This window comes from Psammomys obesus, unplaced genomic scaffold (assembly GCF_907164565.1).
Source record: "Psammomys obesus unplaced genomic scaffold, mPsaObe1.curated_primary_1811, whole genome shotgun sequence".
NCBI lineage: Eukaryota > Metazoa > Chordata > Mammalia > Rodentia > Muridae > Psammomys > Psammomys obesus.
The window spans coordinates 4,515,630-4,530,505 of record NW_026590859.1 but is presented as its reverse complement, the minus strand read 5'-3'; the positions used below and the strand labels follow the sequence as shown (position 1 = coordinate 4,530,505).

General features: G+C 45.6%; 1 protein-coding gene across 6 annotated transcripts in view; it reads right to left on the bottom strand.

The window, feature by feature from the left end:
- Positions 1–1,400: 1,400 nt before the first annotated feature.
- Positions 1,401–14,876, bottom strand: part of Prox1 (prospero homeobox 1) — a 50,855-nt gene continuing 37,379 nt past the window's right edge. For 4 of the 6 annotated variants that reach the window (XM_055609272.1, XM_055609270.1, XM_055609271.1 and 1 more), the window contains exon 5: positions 1,401–6,784. In XM_055609272.1, coding sequence (XP_055465247.1) covers positions 6,596–6,784 — 189 coding nt within the window. In that variant the 3' untranslated portion in view covers positions 1,401–6,595. The remainder of the gene's footprint in view (positions 6,785–14,876) is intronic. The other 2 variants (XM_055609273.1, XM_055609274.1) reach the window with 2 other exon arrangements.

The following is a 14,876-nucleotide window of genomic DNA, read 5'->3' as shown; positions in this document are numbered from 1 at the left end:
CAAAGCTTTCACCGTAAATGGTGGAAACACAATGCCCTTCCTCGTGAGGCAGGACAGGCAGACAGTCAGGGCCCCTTTAGAGCCAACCTGTTCTTGAGGGGGAGTGTGCCAGGGTCCTGAAAGCACTGCTGCTGTGATGTAGGCTCCCCACCCCCAGTCCCGTGACCTGCTGCCTTGTTCTGCGTCCCATCTCTTAAAGACTCTTCCTTTTCTTATTGCCACACTGGGAACCAGCTTTCTGGCACCTGAAACTTCGAGGCACATTCATTCTAAGTAGGTCTAAGCCAAACAAGTATATACTACTATTCTTAGAAAGCAAAACAAAAGAAATAAAGACTGTTTTCTAAAGCCCCACACTACGCAGAGCAGTAGGAGACAGGCTGCCAGTAATATCCAAAGGAACCTTTTGGGAAGATATTGAAGTTGTTCACTTTCGTATTTCTGAGTCTAACATGGGAACATAAGACCCATGGTTGAGTAACTTGTTATTACATGAACTTGAAGACCATCTTTTCTCTTTCTAGTTGACAGAAGAATTGGCAGCTTAAAGGGTTTCTATACACTACAAGACTTTTGAGTGTGTTTCCATGAGTGTGAGTGTGAATACGCATACACTCGGAGGTGTAGCTTCTTTTTTTTTTTTTTTTTTTTTTTTGTCTGTTTGTTTTTTAACCTTGTTTGAGACTGGATCTTGTTTGACTCTGTGTGCCCCAAGACTAGCTTTTCTATCCGCCCTAGGCTAGCTGGTCTATCTACCCCAGGCTAGCTTGTCTCTCTACCCCAGGCTAGCTTGTCTCTCTACCCCAGGCTAGCTTATCTCTCTACCCCAGGCTAGCTTGTCTCTCTACCCCAGGCTAGCTGGTCTGTCTACCCCAGGCTAGCTGGTCTGTCTACCCCAGGCTAGCTGGTCTGTCTACCCCAGGCTAGCTGGTCTGTCTACCCCAGGCTAGCTGGTCTGTCTACCCCAGGCTAGCTGGTCTCTCTACCCCAGGCTAGCTGGTCTCTCTACCCAAGGCTTGCTGGTCTTCACACTCTTGGGCTAGCTGGCTTGCAAGCTTCCCAGTGTCTCCTGTCTTCATCCTTCCCCGTCTTACTATGTGAATGCTGAGATTAAAGACGTGTGTTTCTACATCTGGCTTACCCAGGAGGCATCTACATTTCTCTTCCCTCAAACTGAAGGTCAACCAATCAGAGAGCTTCTACAAAGAAATCACGCCATTATAGCAAGCCTCCTGCCACAGAAAGAAGATCTCCTGGCCTTGCCTGGAGAAATGTTGGGTTATATGAGTAAGGGCAACATTGGATGGAAAGCTACATACGTGATATTAGCCATACCAGCCTGAAGCCTCACAGGTCCAAATGAAATGTCCCGCATTTTCAGAAAAAAAGCACAGACGACATGAGCTTGTCATGTATATTTTATTTTGCACAAGCTTGCATATATACTGCACATACATTCAGTTCAGGAGAAGATGGAAGGCACACAAGGCAGCGAACTACTGCACCCGTTAGTGGGACAAAGCAAACGGTCAAAGTTCGGAGAGTATAGAAAAGCTTCAAACACACACCGGAAACCCTCCCGCCCCACGGCAGCATTGTCCTTTATTTTTTCCTTGTTTTAAAATTTAGTAGCTGCCAGACTAAATTGTTTTACTTTTTCCTTTAAGATCAATTATCTACGGCACCTTTTTGTTTTCTTTTGAATATGGACAGGGAGTCTCACTGTTTTTATCCTATCAATTAATATTACAGTACATCCTTGGTAATACAAAATTGTACACCTTCATCAAATAAATTAGGATAAATTAAACCAATAAATTATGCAGTCTTCAGAACAATAGACAATAACAAAAATGCACAATTGAAATTGCTTCTAGCTAAAAAAAAATCAAAAATTGACTTTATCAGTTCAGTTATTTGTACTATATTCAAATCAAAGGGTCTTTATTACAAAAAAGAGCTTCATAATGCTATTTACAACATATTGCTAAATAATATAAAGGCAGTGTTTGTCACGGTTTATACTATGTACATATGAGAAATGGCTGGGACAATGTTGGGGGAAGCTGTGGCCTTTGATTCTTCTAGAGAGCTGAGACCAACTCCACATACGTCATTTTCCCTAAGTCTGAATTTGAAGTGGCAATATACAACTTTAAAATGCTCTCTTCCTTCCTATGCAGAAGAATTGGTTATTTTTTGTAATCCAGTGACTCCATTTTCACAAAGGCAGGCCAGCCGTTTGCCTGCCTTTCACTTGTGTGCACCTTAGGGTGCCTGACTGGGGAGAGGGCTCAGTTGAGAAGACGCAAAGCACACACGCTTCCAGAGTCTTAGGAGAATCACTCAGAAGGATGCAGAGGTTAAACACCAGTTTGGAACCCAGCTCTGAGGATGAGCATTTCCGCTTCAGGGTTTTAGATGGTTGAAAACCAATGGGTCTACCGAGGCAAGGCTGAGCTTCCTTGCATGTACCACTGCGAGCGACTGACGCATGCCAACCGTTATGTTTTTCAAGGGGAGCCTCTAAAGACGATGCTGTGATCCGCAGACGCGGAGTTTACACCAGGAGGAAACAGTCGTGCGGCTCGCACTAATGAATACTCTATAATACACACAGCAGAGAGACTGTCCACGTCCTGACACACACTGCTGCTCTGGGGAGTATCTGTGAACCAGTCCTGCTTTGATTAGGTTGCTTTTGGGGAGCAGTCTATGCTTGACTCCCCCCACCCCAAACTCCTTAGCTAAGTAGGCAATATCAACCTGCATGTGTGTGGGGATGTCGGTGATTACTTACTGTCTTCTTGTACACAGAAAAGAAATATCATAGATTTACAGACACGCCCTCGCCCTGGACATCCGATAGAGAGAGAGACTGTCATCTTGTGCAAGTAGAGAGCAGGACTCTTGAGAATGCTTTCAACTTCCTGTACAGTCACTGTAGTGTCCCTAATAAAGTCAACAGCTGCTGCGAGACTGTAGCTACTTATTAAGATCTCATGTCTTAATGTAACAACAGCCATGAGGCTAAATATTTACATTTCCTTATAAAAGTTCCCCTTTGCTTTAGTGTTTTTGTTTTGATGGTTTAAAATTTTTTAAAAATGATATTTACCCATATTCCTAGCACGGTAACAAGGATTCTTCAAACATGAAACACTTCAGTTAAGTAATACTCAGAGGCACAAAGCAAACTTCAGGAATATGGGGGTGAACATTTACTGAAATAATTACTAGATCCTAACATCGTCCACATATTTTTTTTTACCATTTAATGCAAAACATCTCCATTGAACAGCCAGAGAGACAGTAAGAAGTGTTGTTGCAAATAGAACATTCTTTTCACAAAACGTAACAAATGCCTAAAAGAAATTCTTAAGTCTAGATAAGAAAGGGTAAGCGTTCCACTTCACACACATACATATGTATATTTTTACATGTGTGTGTCTGTGTGTTCAGACCCACACCTCTGCACACACATTGCACGTGGTATGAAGTATTGCTTCTATAGTGCTTCTCATTAGGCGAATTAAAACACAAGAGTTACACCACAGTTACAAAAAAATTGGCTTCTACAAGAATCTCCAAAACTCGAATGCTGCTCAAACAATTGAGGAAAAAAATAATTTGCAGTGTATCAAACTGTTCTAAAAATTTCTCTTCTTCAAAAACATTATTCTCCTGCTTTGCTTTAAAAAGACGCAAAATATGCATAGCTATCAACATCATGTCAAACAGCCAGAAAAAAAAAATTAGTGTTTATTGCAGCTGTAGTTGGAAATAAAAGTAAAAAGAGATGAAACAGAAAGCCACAGAAGGCACAAGAACAGTTGAACTTGTGGGGAAAGAACTGGTATTTTGAAGGATTTTAAAAATCCTGCGCTGGTGCATTTTAGATCTAGGCACAGACTATCACCTTGAGTGTACACGCAAAAGTAATAGAGGGTCAGCAAGAAAGGAGTGAATTTAGAGCCGGTCCCCACGCTCCCCCTGTGAAAAGCAAACCTTCCCCTGTGCACAAAGCGCTTCTTTACTGGGTGAGAGCTGAACTAAGGTTTGAAAGATCGTAATTTTATTTTATTTACTTTCCTGGTTGTTTCTGTTCTGTCAAAAAAAAACAGCTGCTTGACGGGAGTGTGGAGAGACGGCGCTGTCGTCTTCAGTGTTGTCCTGGGAGACACACGGTGAGGTGGCCGTTCAGGGGGCCACACCTCAGTGCAAAGCCACAGAGACCTGCTTCCAGCACAGAGCCCAGTCTGCCCTCGCCCTGACAGGGTGGCATCATCTCCAGCCTTGCTGAACACTGACAGGAGATTCCAGGAGCTAAGGGCACTGACATTCAGTAGGAAACACAATTTTTGTTTTTTTGCTACATTTATCTATTGAAATTAGAAAGGCAGAGGGAAAACAATATTTTAAAAATCCAAATAAACCTAGAATCAATATTCATTTGCCCCAGACGGCGAAGATAGCTAGCAATCTGTCTACCCGGGTATCTACACTGCAGCTTCGCCTCTGGCCTTGCAAAGGCCAACGTTGGGGAGTTCTGACTGGCATGTGCCTCAGCACAGCTAGGACCCTGCTGGACCCTTGTAGGAGCCACAGTGCCCTGGGTCCGAAGCAAAGCAGGTCAAAGACTTCCATACTGCACAATACTTTGGGCTCCTGACTTTGCTGTTTGATTCTGAGTATTTTATTTTGGTGCTATGATTGGTTACCTGGTAGTTTTAAAGGTAGCCAGAAAAATAACAAATATATTCTAACAATTCTAAATGCATGTATGTAATTATATGTGCATGGGTGCGTGAGCACTGAGAGATGCCATCGTAGGGAATGAACAGCAATGACCATGCTAGTCCACACTCTATCACCAGGGCCTTCTGGTCTCCCGGAAGATGCCGGGACCTCTCAGGGCTGCACTATTCAGCTTAAAGTCAGCAGGTTTTAAAGCTTTGTGCTGACAATAACTGTGTTCATACATCCCTGCCCATCAGCAGAATTTATAAATGCTGTTGAATTGCAGTGATCCAGCTAGACAGTCACAGGGCTGCCCCGCGTCCTCCAAAGTCAAACGCTGCTGTTGTTGGGTTTTTTTAATTAAAAAAAAAATTGAGGAAAAATTACATTTCTGTTCTTTATGCTTTAAATGCCAGATCTGTTTCTGTGTCATTTTTACAGTGTGTATGTCAAATTATCTAAGGGAAAGTAGGGGCCTGGAGCACCCTATTAGGGTGAATGATGCTGTTGACTGTGCCGGTACATAAAAATCCAACTAAGAAAACAATTGAGAATGATATTCAGCATTTTAAATGCAAGTATAGGACATGGTAGATCATCAAAAAACTGGGGGTTGTGGGGAGAGCCATTTGAGAATGGGTGAATAGCAGCTAGCTTTCTCAGTGTGCTGAAATCGTGTGTTCTGGGGTAGCCCCAAACTAACCTGTACAGTCTTCTCACACTTTGGTCAGTATGAGCTTCTGAAGAGACACCAGCAGCCTCTTTGAGATTTTGTAGCCAAAGAGAAGAGAGGGAATGCCACCCTGGCATACCCAGAAGCAATGAGCCATTGCTGGGCGCTGTCCTCACAGGAAGTGAAGGTCTGGTCTGCTAGCAGCTGTCAGTGTGTCCTAAGAGTAGGCAAGGGTTTCACGGTCAGTGGATCTCTTAATTCCTAACTGTAGAAAGGTATCCAGAAATTAGTGTTTCAGGAGAAGAAAAAGGGTCAAACAGCAACAGCAATGCTAAGCATATAAAGAAAAGTGGAGCAAAGGCTACATTTGAAAAGTACATGCCTTTTAATATCTGAAGCAAAATAAATAGGAACTGACGACAAAGCACTGGGTTCTCTCTGGGGCGACACCTCTGAGCTCACGTCTCACCAAGGGCCTGTTCTAAGAACGCAGAGATGGCAGGCTGACCTGCATGGACTCCCTGCCTCACCTCCAGAGAGTCGGTGTTGTACAGAAGCTAGTCTGAGGGTGTTGGCCATTTCTCTCATGAAAGGCTTGGAGGCAATCTTCCTAAAAACCTGTCCTCTGAGGACGCTTGTGCAGTGCAAGCTGGCCAGCTGCCGCCGGCACTGGTTTAAGAAAAAGTCACTTATCTCTCGGGCTCGAACCAAACACAGTATTCCAGTGTGTGAAGTGCTTTCCTTGGGCTTTTCGGAGCTTCTTACCCCTAGAAACCAGAGACACAGCACAGGGTATGCGAGTCATAGTCTGTGGGTGCCGCAGTCACGGGTCCGCTCTGCTGACCGCCATTTACACTAAGCTTTCAAGTGAGCAGAGCACCCTTGGCTCATGTAGACTTTACACAGGCTGACATTCCCTCTTCCTGAAAATCAACCCTACCTTAAGTCTCCAAATATTAAGGGCCTTGGGCAAAAGTAAACTAAAGGCAAAGAAGGAAAATACCCATCTCCTTGTAATGGGGGAAAATAAAGGGAACCCAGAGAAGACGAGCAGGAACCACCAGCCGACATCATGACATAACATGCCTCCCCCACACATGTAGAAGAACTCAAAATCTAGACACAGGGAAGGTGGACATCCAGGGAGACCTCTTCTACTCATACATTCAAAAGAGTTGCAGTCTACTCGTGAAGGAGGTCCTGTAGGCAGTTCGGGGATTTGAAAATCTCGGGGACTTCGCTATCCAGCTTGCAGATGACCTTGTAGATGGCCTTCTTCCACGAGGGATCCACGTCTTTGCCTGCAATGATGGCATTGAAAAACTCCCGTAATGTGATCTGCGCAACTTCCAGGAATCTCTCTGGAACCTGCTGATACGAGGAGACAATGGTATTAGGAAAGTTTTCAGTTTCCAGTCTGCAGTTCTTCAAAGGAACCCGAGCTAACGCCACGCGCTCAGAAGGGGGCTTTAGGCAGCACCTGCATTTTCTAAAAATGGCTGGCCTCTATTCTCTTCTGCAGAGCTGTCGATACAGCAGCACCGATTGAGGCAGCCTTCTCACGGGGCTCAGAAGAGACTTGCGCGGAGGAGACTGGGGACCCACCGACACCAGGGGTTCACTGCGAACACCATAGTAGAGAAAGGAGACCCATGTCCTCAGGTGGGTAAGCAGACCCATTCTGGAAGGAACTTGCCAACTCCTTTCTCAGAATTTGATTCCTTTCTCTTTTTGACTTTCAGTATGAAAAAAAAAAAAAACCCAATGTGTTCTCAGAGCAGAATAACACATGTTGGGCTTCTATATAAACGAAGTCCCTAACTTCAATGAAGAAATTCTAAGATCTTTTTCCTATATGTACTGGGGAATGGTTGTCTCGAATGCCCAATTATTTATTAAAACAATCAGTACCATAAAGGGATAAGACAACACAAAGTCCAGAGTTATGAAACTTAAACTGAATCCTGAATCACTACCTTTTGCTTGGACATTAGAACTGCTCCTTAGACGGTAGTTTGTGTAGCTGGTCATTGCTGTAAAAACTAACACTGAGTATTTGCTCTCTCAGGCACCATGTTACATTACACTGAACGCCGTTCCATCCTTGCAACCTCTGTGTAAGATGTTATTACCTCAATTATGCATCGAGAAAGCGGAGGCATGGAGGGAGCAAAAGAAGTCACTCAAGGTCATCCTACTCCAAGATTATCATTCCCCAAGTGATCTTTTCAGAATTTCTATTGTCAATCCCTCCTTGCTTCCACAGCAGTTAGTGTATGTGAGCTGTCTGTCTGTCTGCATTCTTTTACTCATTGGCTGAATAGTGTGAGAAGAATACTTAGTATTCCTTCAAAGTAACTCACGGTCAAGTACGGACTATCTGTGTCCACATCAGCATGACGGATTCAAAAAATAATTATACAAAGTCATGATTTTCCCAGAATGCACTAGTGAGATCTTCTTTTTACACTAAATTCAGATGTCTGAGGACATAAGCGCATGGTAGTAGCGAAGACACACATCCTCACAGATGTAGCATGAAAGACCTTCTTTACTGCAGTTCAGAAGTGTCAACTACTGGAACACCAGGGAGATTATTGTCCTGTGAGTTCAAGCCCTTCCTCTCTGCCTTTTCCCAGCAGGTGCACGCACAGGCATAGACACGTGTGCTTGCATGTGTATGCACACACATGGTGCTAGGTGACACAGAGCTAAAACAAGCAGTGTCCAATAGCAAGCCAATCGTTCCTTTGGAAAATCTTGTAACTTCCCAGGACAAAAAAGTGAAAGGTCCCGAAATGGACTCTAGAAAAGGGAAGGAGCCTGGCATAATAGCCCACATCTTTAATCACAGCATCTTGGATCTCTGTGAGCTCCAGGCCAGCTGGGGCTACTCGGAGACTGTGTCTCTGAAACAAAGGAGGGTATTGAGTAATTGGTCCCCAAAGCATTTACGTTGGCCTGTGAGGACAGAGATGACTGGAAGAACACCAAGGACCCTCCTCTTCCTGGCTGGGCAGCCACCAGCCTGCCGAGAGTGCACACAGTCCCCCGGAAGCACCTGTGCGCATGTGGATTTCCTGGACAGAGCATCGTGTTCCCACCCAATGACAAGTCATGGCATGAGGGCCTTACTGAGAGAGGACACGTGGCTAAGGCATGGGTCTGCAGCCAGAAGCTACACCAGCAGAGATCAGTGTGCAAGCAGTGTGCTCTCACTGGCTGCTGGCAACAGAACCTCCATGAGACCCTGTGCTCCTTGAACAAGCCCGGAGCTGCAGGAAACAGTGACCTCTGAGAGATGGGGGGGAGGGTGAACTCTAGAAAAAGTGAGCAAGCCGGAACCAGAAGCCCCACGCACTCCAAGAACATCCCCACCACACACACACACACAAACACACACACACACATACACAGTTCCAGGGGCAGGGAGAAGGCCTTGTGGAAACTGTCAAGAGCAGAACTGTCTAGATAACCCTATACCAGCACAGGCCCTGAAGGGAGAAGGGGAGTTTAGTACTTGACTGAGGACAGAGGGACATCAGGGATTGGGCTAAGTCTCTGCCCACTTTCTCAGAGGCCATACCCTTAGCTTAGGGGGCGCTTGTCCCATTTTGAACAGTCATTTCTTGGGGTCATTGTTGCCAGCTGCCCTGTGACAGGGCAGCTGTGTACTGTGTCTGCTTTTCACCTCCTCGCAACTGGTTTCAGTGTCTGCACCCTAAGATGTCTCTGGCTGGGGAGCCTAGGTCTTCGTTCTGTGTCACCTTCGTGTTCCGTGGGGCCTTTTATAACCGTTCCACAAACACTGCTGTCCTTAATGAGGAGCCCTTTCCTGTCTGCTGCACCCCACAGTGCTTTGTAGTCTATTGATATTCTCCCTCGGGGCTTTGAGGGGAGGGAGCGCAGGGTGGGTGCAGCTCAGTGGTAGTTATTTCCCTGGCCTGTATGCGGCTCTGGCTTTGACGCTCAGTCCCACTACCAAAAAACAAACAAAAACAAAAAAAAAAAAAAAAAGAAAGAAACAGATTCGCAGAAAGATATAATTTTGAGCAGCATGGATCTCAGAAATCACCATTTTATAGTTTAAAAAAATTAAATTTAAAAAAACCTACGAGATCCCCTGAGATGGTGAAATTGTGAGATAAAGATGAGCACGAACTAAGATGCCTTTCTGCTAACATGTGCTGACCTCCTTTGGATTAGTTCCCACTACTTACTTACTTTTATTTATTACTTATTTTGGGTTTTTTTTCTTCTCTTTTTGCCTTTTTTCTTCCTTTCTTCCTCTTTCTTTCTTTCTTTCTTTCTTTTTGAGGTAGGGTCTCTTTTGCTTTTTTCCTTCTTTTTTATTTTTTTAGGCAGGGTCTCATGAAGATGACCTTGAATTAGTAATCCACCTGCCTCTACCTTCCTGGGTGCTGTGTTGACAGACCTGTACCCCAAGCCAGGCCTCAATGCTTTTTGTTTGTTTGGTTTTCAAAAGAGGGTTTCTTTGTGTAGCCCTGGCTGTCCTGGACTCATTTTGTAGATCAGGCTGGCTCCGAACTCACAGAGATCAGCCTGCCTCTGCCTCCCTGAGTGCTGGGGTTATAGGCATGAACCACCTCCCCAGGATGCTTCAGTGCTTTTTATAAAGGCAGCTTGTCTCCCATAAGGCAATGACTTCCTGTCAAGCTATGTATCTATAACTGAGGAAAACCATCTCCAAGGAGCCAGGAACTTTAATGTAAATAGAAACAGAAATGGGTGAAGAGAGTTACCGGCTGCTGTTTTGGCTATTGGGACTGGTGTCCTCTTTGTGCACAGTGAAGCAGCTTGCTAATGTACTGCTTGCTCTGGGCAGTGGGAACGCAGAAGGCTGTGTGGGGCGAAGGCTTCTTGGGGACCTGCTGACACGGGCTCAGCTCATCTGTTGTTGGCTCCAGAAGGAGTGTGGGGTAGCAGCTGCTATTCTGAGAGAGTCGAGGGGTTCCACCCACAGGTGGAGATCTCACCCACGAAAACAGGAGCCTTGGCCCTCTGCTCAGAACCTTTCTCCACCTTCACTTACCAGCATAGAACAACATCTCCCTGACACTCGGGGGGCATCGGGGTTCAGGTTTAGGAAGGTGATATCACCCATGTTTGTGCACCTCCTCACACCTAATGGCTTTCCAATCACTAATAAACATCTGCAGAAAAGCCCCTAGTGACAAGTAATCCCTTATCTCGGTTTCTTTTAATAGAACCCAACAATCTCCACAATGAACCCTCGAGTCTCCTCAGCATCAGGTGCGACAGTCAATCAAGCCACTGGAATGCAAGACAATGCAGGCCGCTGGGGGCGGGGGAGGGGGAGGCCAGGCCTTTGGACATGCCACAGGGGAAAAACAAAAGGCTTCCAAAGTCTTTGGCAGAACTGGGAGTCTATTGTGGGAGCTGCTTGGCCGGGAGTTCTTCAGGAGGGAGAGTGGAAACTTTGCTCTGATAAAAAGGCATCCCAGCTGAGGAGCCTCACCCCAAATGGTCTCGCCTTGACATTTAAAAAAAAAAAAAAAGACTGGTGATGAGGTATTTGAATACACTGGTCACTCTGGGGGGAGATGGCCACAAGCATCTATCCATTCCATCACAATTACTTGCTCTTGCTTATTGATCAGTGTGAGCCAGTCGCTGGTGGACTTCGGGAGGACGGAAGAAAAGGGTTCACATCTGCTGAGTCCACAGCTGGGCACCACACACAAGCAGGAGGGTGGGTGGGTGAATGGATGTTTTGCTGCTGCTGTTCTCTCTCTCTCCCTCTCTCTCAGAGGATTGAGTGGCAAAGACATCCCCCTCCTGTCTTCCTCCTCCTCTTCTCAGTTGCTTTACCTTCAAGGATGATTTGTTTTATTAAACTGGCTGTCCCTAGCCTCTGCAGTCCATAATGAAAGCCTGACATAGCAGGCTGCCTGCCTTCTGTGTCCTGCAGACACTCATCATAAGTGTCAGGACATACCAAGGTTAGCGGTCACTGGAAGTGTGCTCGCTGGCCCAAACCTTGCCAAACGCTCTTGGCAGCTGAATGAATGTCACAGAGAATAGAGGGGGATTACAAAGGTTAAAAAGAAGACAGTCTCTCCTATTTTCTGGAGACAGAGAAGCTGATATTTCACACCTCTGAAGCATCCATCAGCTCATTCATTGGCCTCTTGTGGGGGACCATAACCCTGCCCTTTGCTCAGGTCCCTGTGGACACTCCTCTACTCTTGATCCCCTTCAAAAACGGGACCACTGGCTTCAGCTCACCAACAGAATCATCTTTACTGAAATGGATAGAAAACAAGCCAGGCCTCCCTCCCTAGCTCGTCCTCAAGAACCAACAGCCAATGGCCGGCTCAGCCTATCAACAGATTCCAACCTTAGTAAGAAGATCTTTTTGACACTATCTTTCAAGCTAATTTTTTCCCCTCAAATTTCAACATAAAAATGGAAGGTGTCTGTAAGAATGGACAGGGGTGGCCTGAGGGGTGAGGAAGGGCTGCCTTGCCTTGTATTTTGGTGAATTAGTTTGTGTGTGGCTTTTCTTTCTTCTTCCTTCTCTACTTTTTTTTTAATACTATAAAAGGGCAATAAAATGCTGACTGCAAGAAGACAATGTCAAGGAGACAAGGGTGCTGGTATTTTGGATACTCTTCGCTGCTTGCCTTGGAGAGAGAGTTATTCTTGTCACAGCCTTTTGTCTGCATCTGCTGACGGCCTGCCCGTAGCCAGCAGCATACTTTAACTGTTCTGTCACCTCCTAACATCACATGCATCAGCTGTTGGGCTTTTGTTACGGGTATTGTAGAACTAATCCGCTGTGGCTGTTCTACTGTGCAGTAAATACAAGAGAAACCGGCTTCTCAGACCGTTCTGCATGAATATTTCACACAGCTTTTTACAACTCTGGGACACACCAAATCAAATAAATAAATAACCCCCCACCCCCAGCACCCCCAGACTCTCCCCATTCACGGAAACAAAACCTCTCAAAGTAGCCGCAGATGCCTCCCAGTCACCCACACTGAAGGCAGGGGCTGACGCTGGCAAACCATTGTATCAATGAAGTTGAAAGAAAACTGGTCTCAACTTCAGCATCGCTGAATCCCGCAGAATCTGTATTTACAGGAGAGTTAAACACATCTGAGGCTTGGCGCTGGGTAAGCAGCTCTGCAGAGCCCCTTGGGGGGGGGGATGAGGACTTAATACATACACACACATGTGAACACATGTTTATATATTTACTGTATATATATATATATATATATATATATATATATATATATATATGGCCTTGTTAAAGTACTTTTACTGTTTTCTCATGCAGTTTCTTCTCTTCCACTTATCAGGAGGTGGTTAGGGTAGCATCCATGTAATCTCAATTAATCCTAAAGGCCCTCTCCAGAAAGTGTAACCTGCACAGAGGTGCGGTGAGAAATCAGACTCTAAAACTTCATCCAGAACTAAACATATATCGCAAACCCTCTGCAAGTCTGAGCACTGTCCCAAGCAGAGACACCAAGGCATTTTCCAGATGACTTCTGAATGAATGTCTTTGGAAGAGTGCAGGAGAGAAAGGGCATTCCCTCATGCGTGCGCGCCTGGCGCATGAAGGTCCCGGAGACAGAGAGAAGCACTGAAGTTCTTTCCTAGCCATTCGCCCTGGTGGGCACACGAGTCCTCTAAACAAACTCGCCCATCCCTGCTGTTTGTTAAGTAAATATTGATCAAGAAGAAACCTGCCTCCTGACAGCAGTGCTGTGAGCTGGGGACTTGTCCTGCAGCTCTGAGTGGCCCTGGATGGATGAACAAGGATGGTGCAGTTGCTCTTCCCAGAGATAATCAGCCAGAACAGATACGCTATCTCGGCTCCTCGCCTCTGTGTTGCTCACCCTAACTTCTGCCAGAGGCAGAAAAGAGAAACCACAGGGCTATGAAACACAGTCCCGAGAGGCCAGCCACACATGCCCTTGTGCTGTGGGGACAGCCCAGACTGCTGGCCTTCAGGAGACAGGGAGGTGCAGGGTGCTAATGGTGCATCATAAGACTCTCTCCCGGTACCTCCTGCAGGTAATGGGCGTGGGAAGGCATACCCAAGCAAGATGGTGGACGGAAAGTTCCAAACAGAGTCATGACTCTTGTGAACCGTCTCACTGTGGCTAATACGCACGAGCAAAGCCTGGTTCTGAGCCATGCTCTCAGGTCTGCTTGGGTGATGTTATTGGCAGGGCTAAATGCACAGATGCTCTGTGTTTTGTTTTGCTCATTTCATCTTTGGGACCTAGCCTCTCACCCTCTCTGGTGACACTGGCTGAGGCAAAGCACGTTCTTCCTCAGGAAGGGCCAGTTTTGAGTCATCTTTACAGTGTGAATATGTATTAACCCTGAGCACCATGGTCTAAGGGTCAGGCAACCTGTTCAGAGTCCTCGCCAAAGGGCCAAAGAGCATGTGAATTGGTGAGGATGCTCTGAAGCTCCACCTGTGCACAAGGAGGAAGGCAGCCTCCAGAGTTAGCACAAAGAAGAGAGGTCTTCACAGCAACGAGTATTAGGCCTAAAACCTCCCACGCTCTTATGCTGCAGGGACATTCAACTTTCAATCCACCTTGGAGGATTCAATTAGTTTAATACTCATGTAATGTGGGGCCCCAAGAGGGAACCCATTTCCTAACTACGCATTTAGCCCCTTAAACATCTGAAGAATAAATACTCTTAGGAAATGTTTTCAAAACACACACAGGAAAAAACCAAACAAACAAAAAACTGTGTTTCCTTGGTTTAAGCAAAAGAACACAGGTACCTTGTGTTTTCTCAACCCCCTTTTATTTTAAAACAAAGCTACAAAAGAACAATGTTCTGTTGAGCAAAATTCAGTAGCATTCTGTAAACATTAATTTAAGAAAATCAATAGACCCGGTGAGCTAAAGCCATATTACAAGATAAACTGGCCAGAGTGGCACTTTGTCAAACAGATTTTCCTTTTCCTCGGCTGGATGAAGACAGTTTCAAAATGGGGCAAACGTGTTGCAACCAAGGTTTGAAAAGTATGTGGCCTTCAAACTGTCTGTTCCTACAAAGCTGGGTAAACACACCTTCAAAACGATAAGATTGCTTTAGAATGGATTTGGTGATCAAATTTTACAGAGTAGATTTTCTCAGGTGAGGAACTGTTAAAAGAAAGGGGTTTTGTGTGTGTGTGTGTGTGTGTGTGTGTGAGAAAGAGAGAGAGAGAGAGAGAGAGAGAGAGAGAGAGAGAGAGAAGGAGGCAGGGGGAGGGGGGGGAGGGAAGGGGGCAGAGGGTGCTTTGGGAAGAGTTTCAGTTGATGTTTGACTTTTAAAAAGGAAAGGAAGAAAGAAATCTTTATTCATGCTGACCCCATGGGCTATAGGCCTTCTTGCCAAAATCCCAAAGCCAGACTCTCCAGTGAGTTGGGGATCAGAGGGTTCAGCTGGTGGAAGC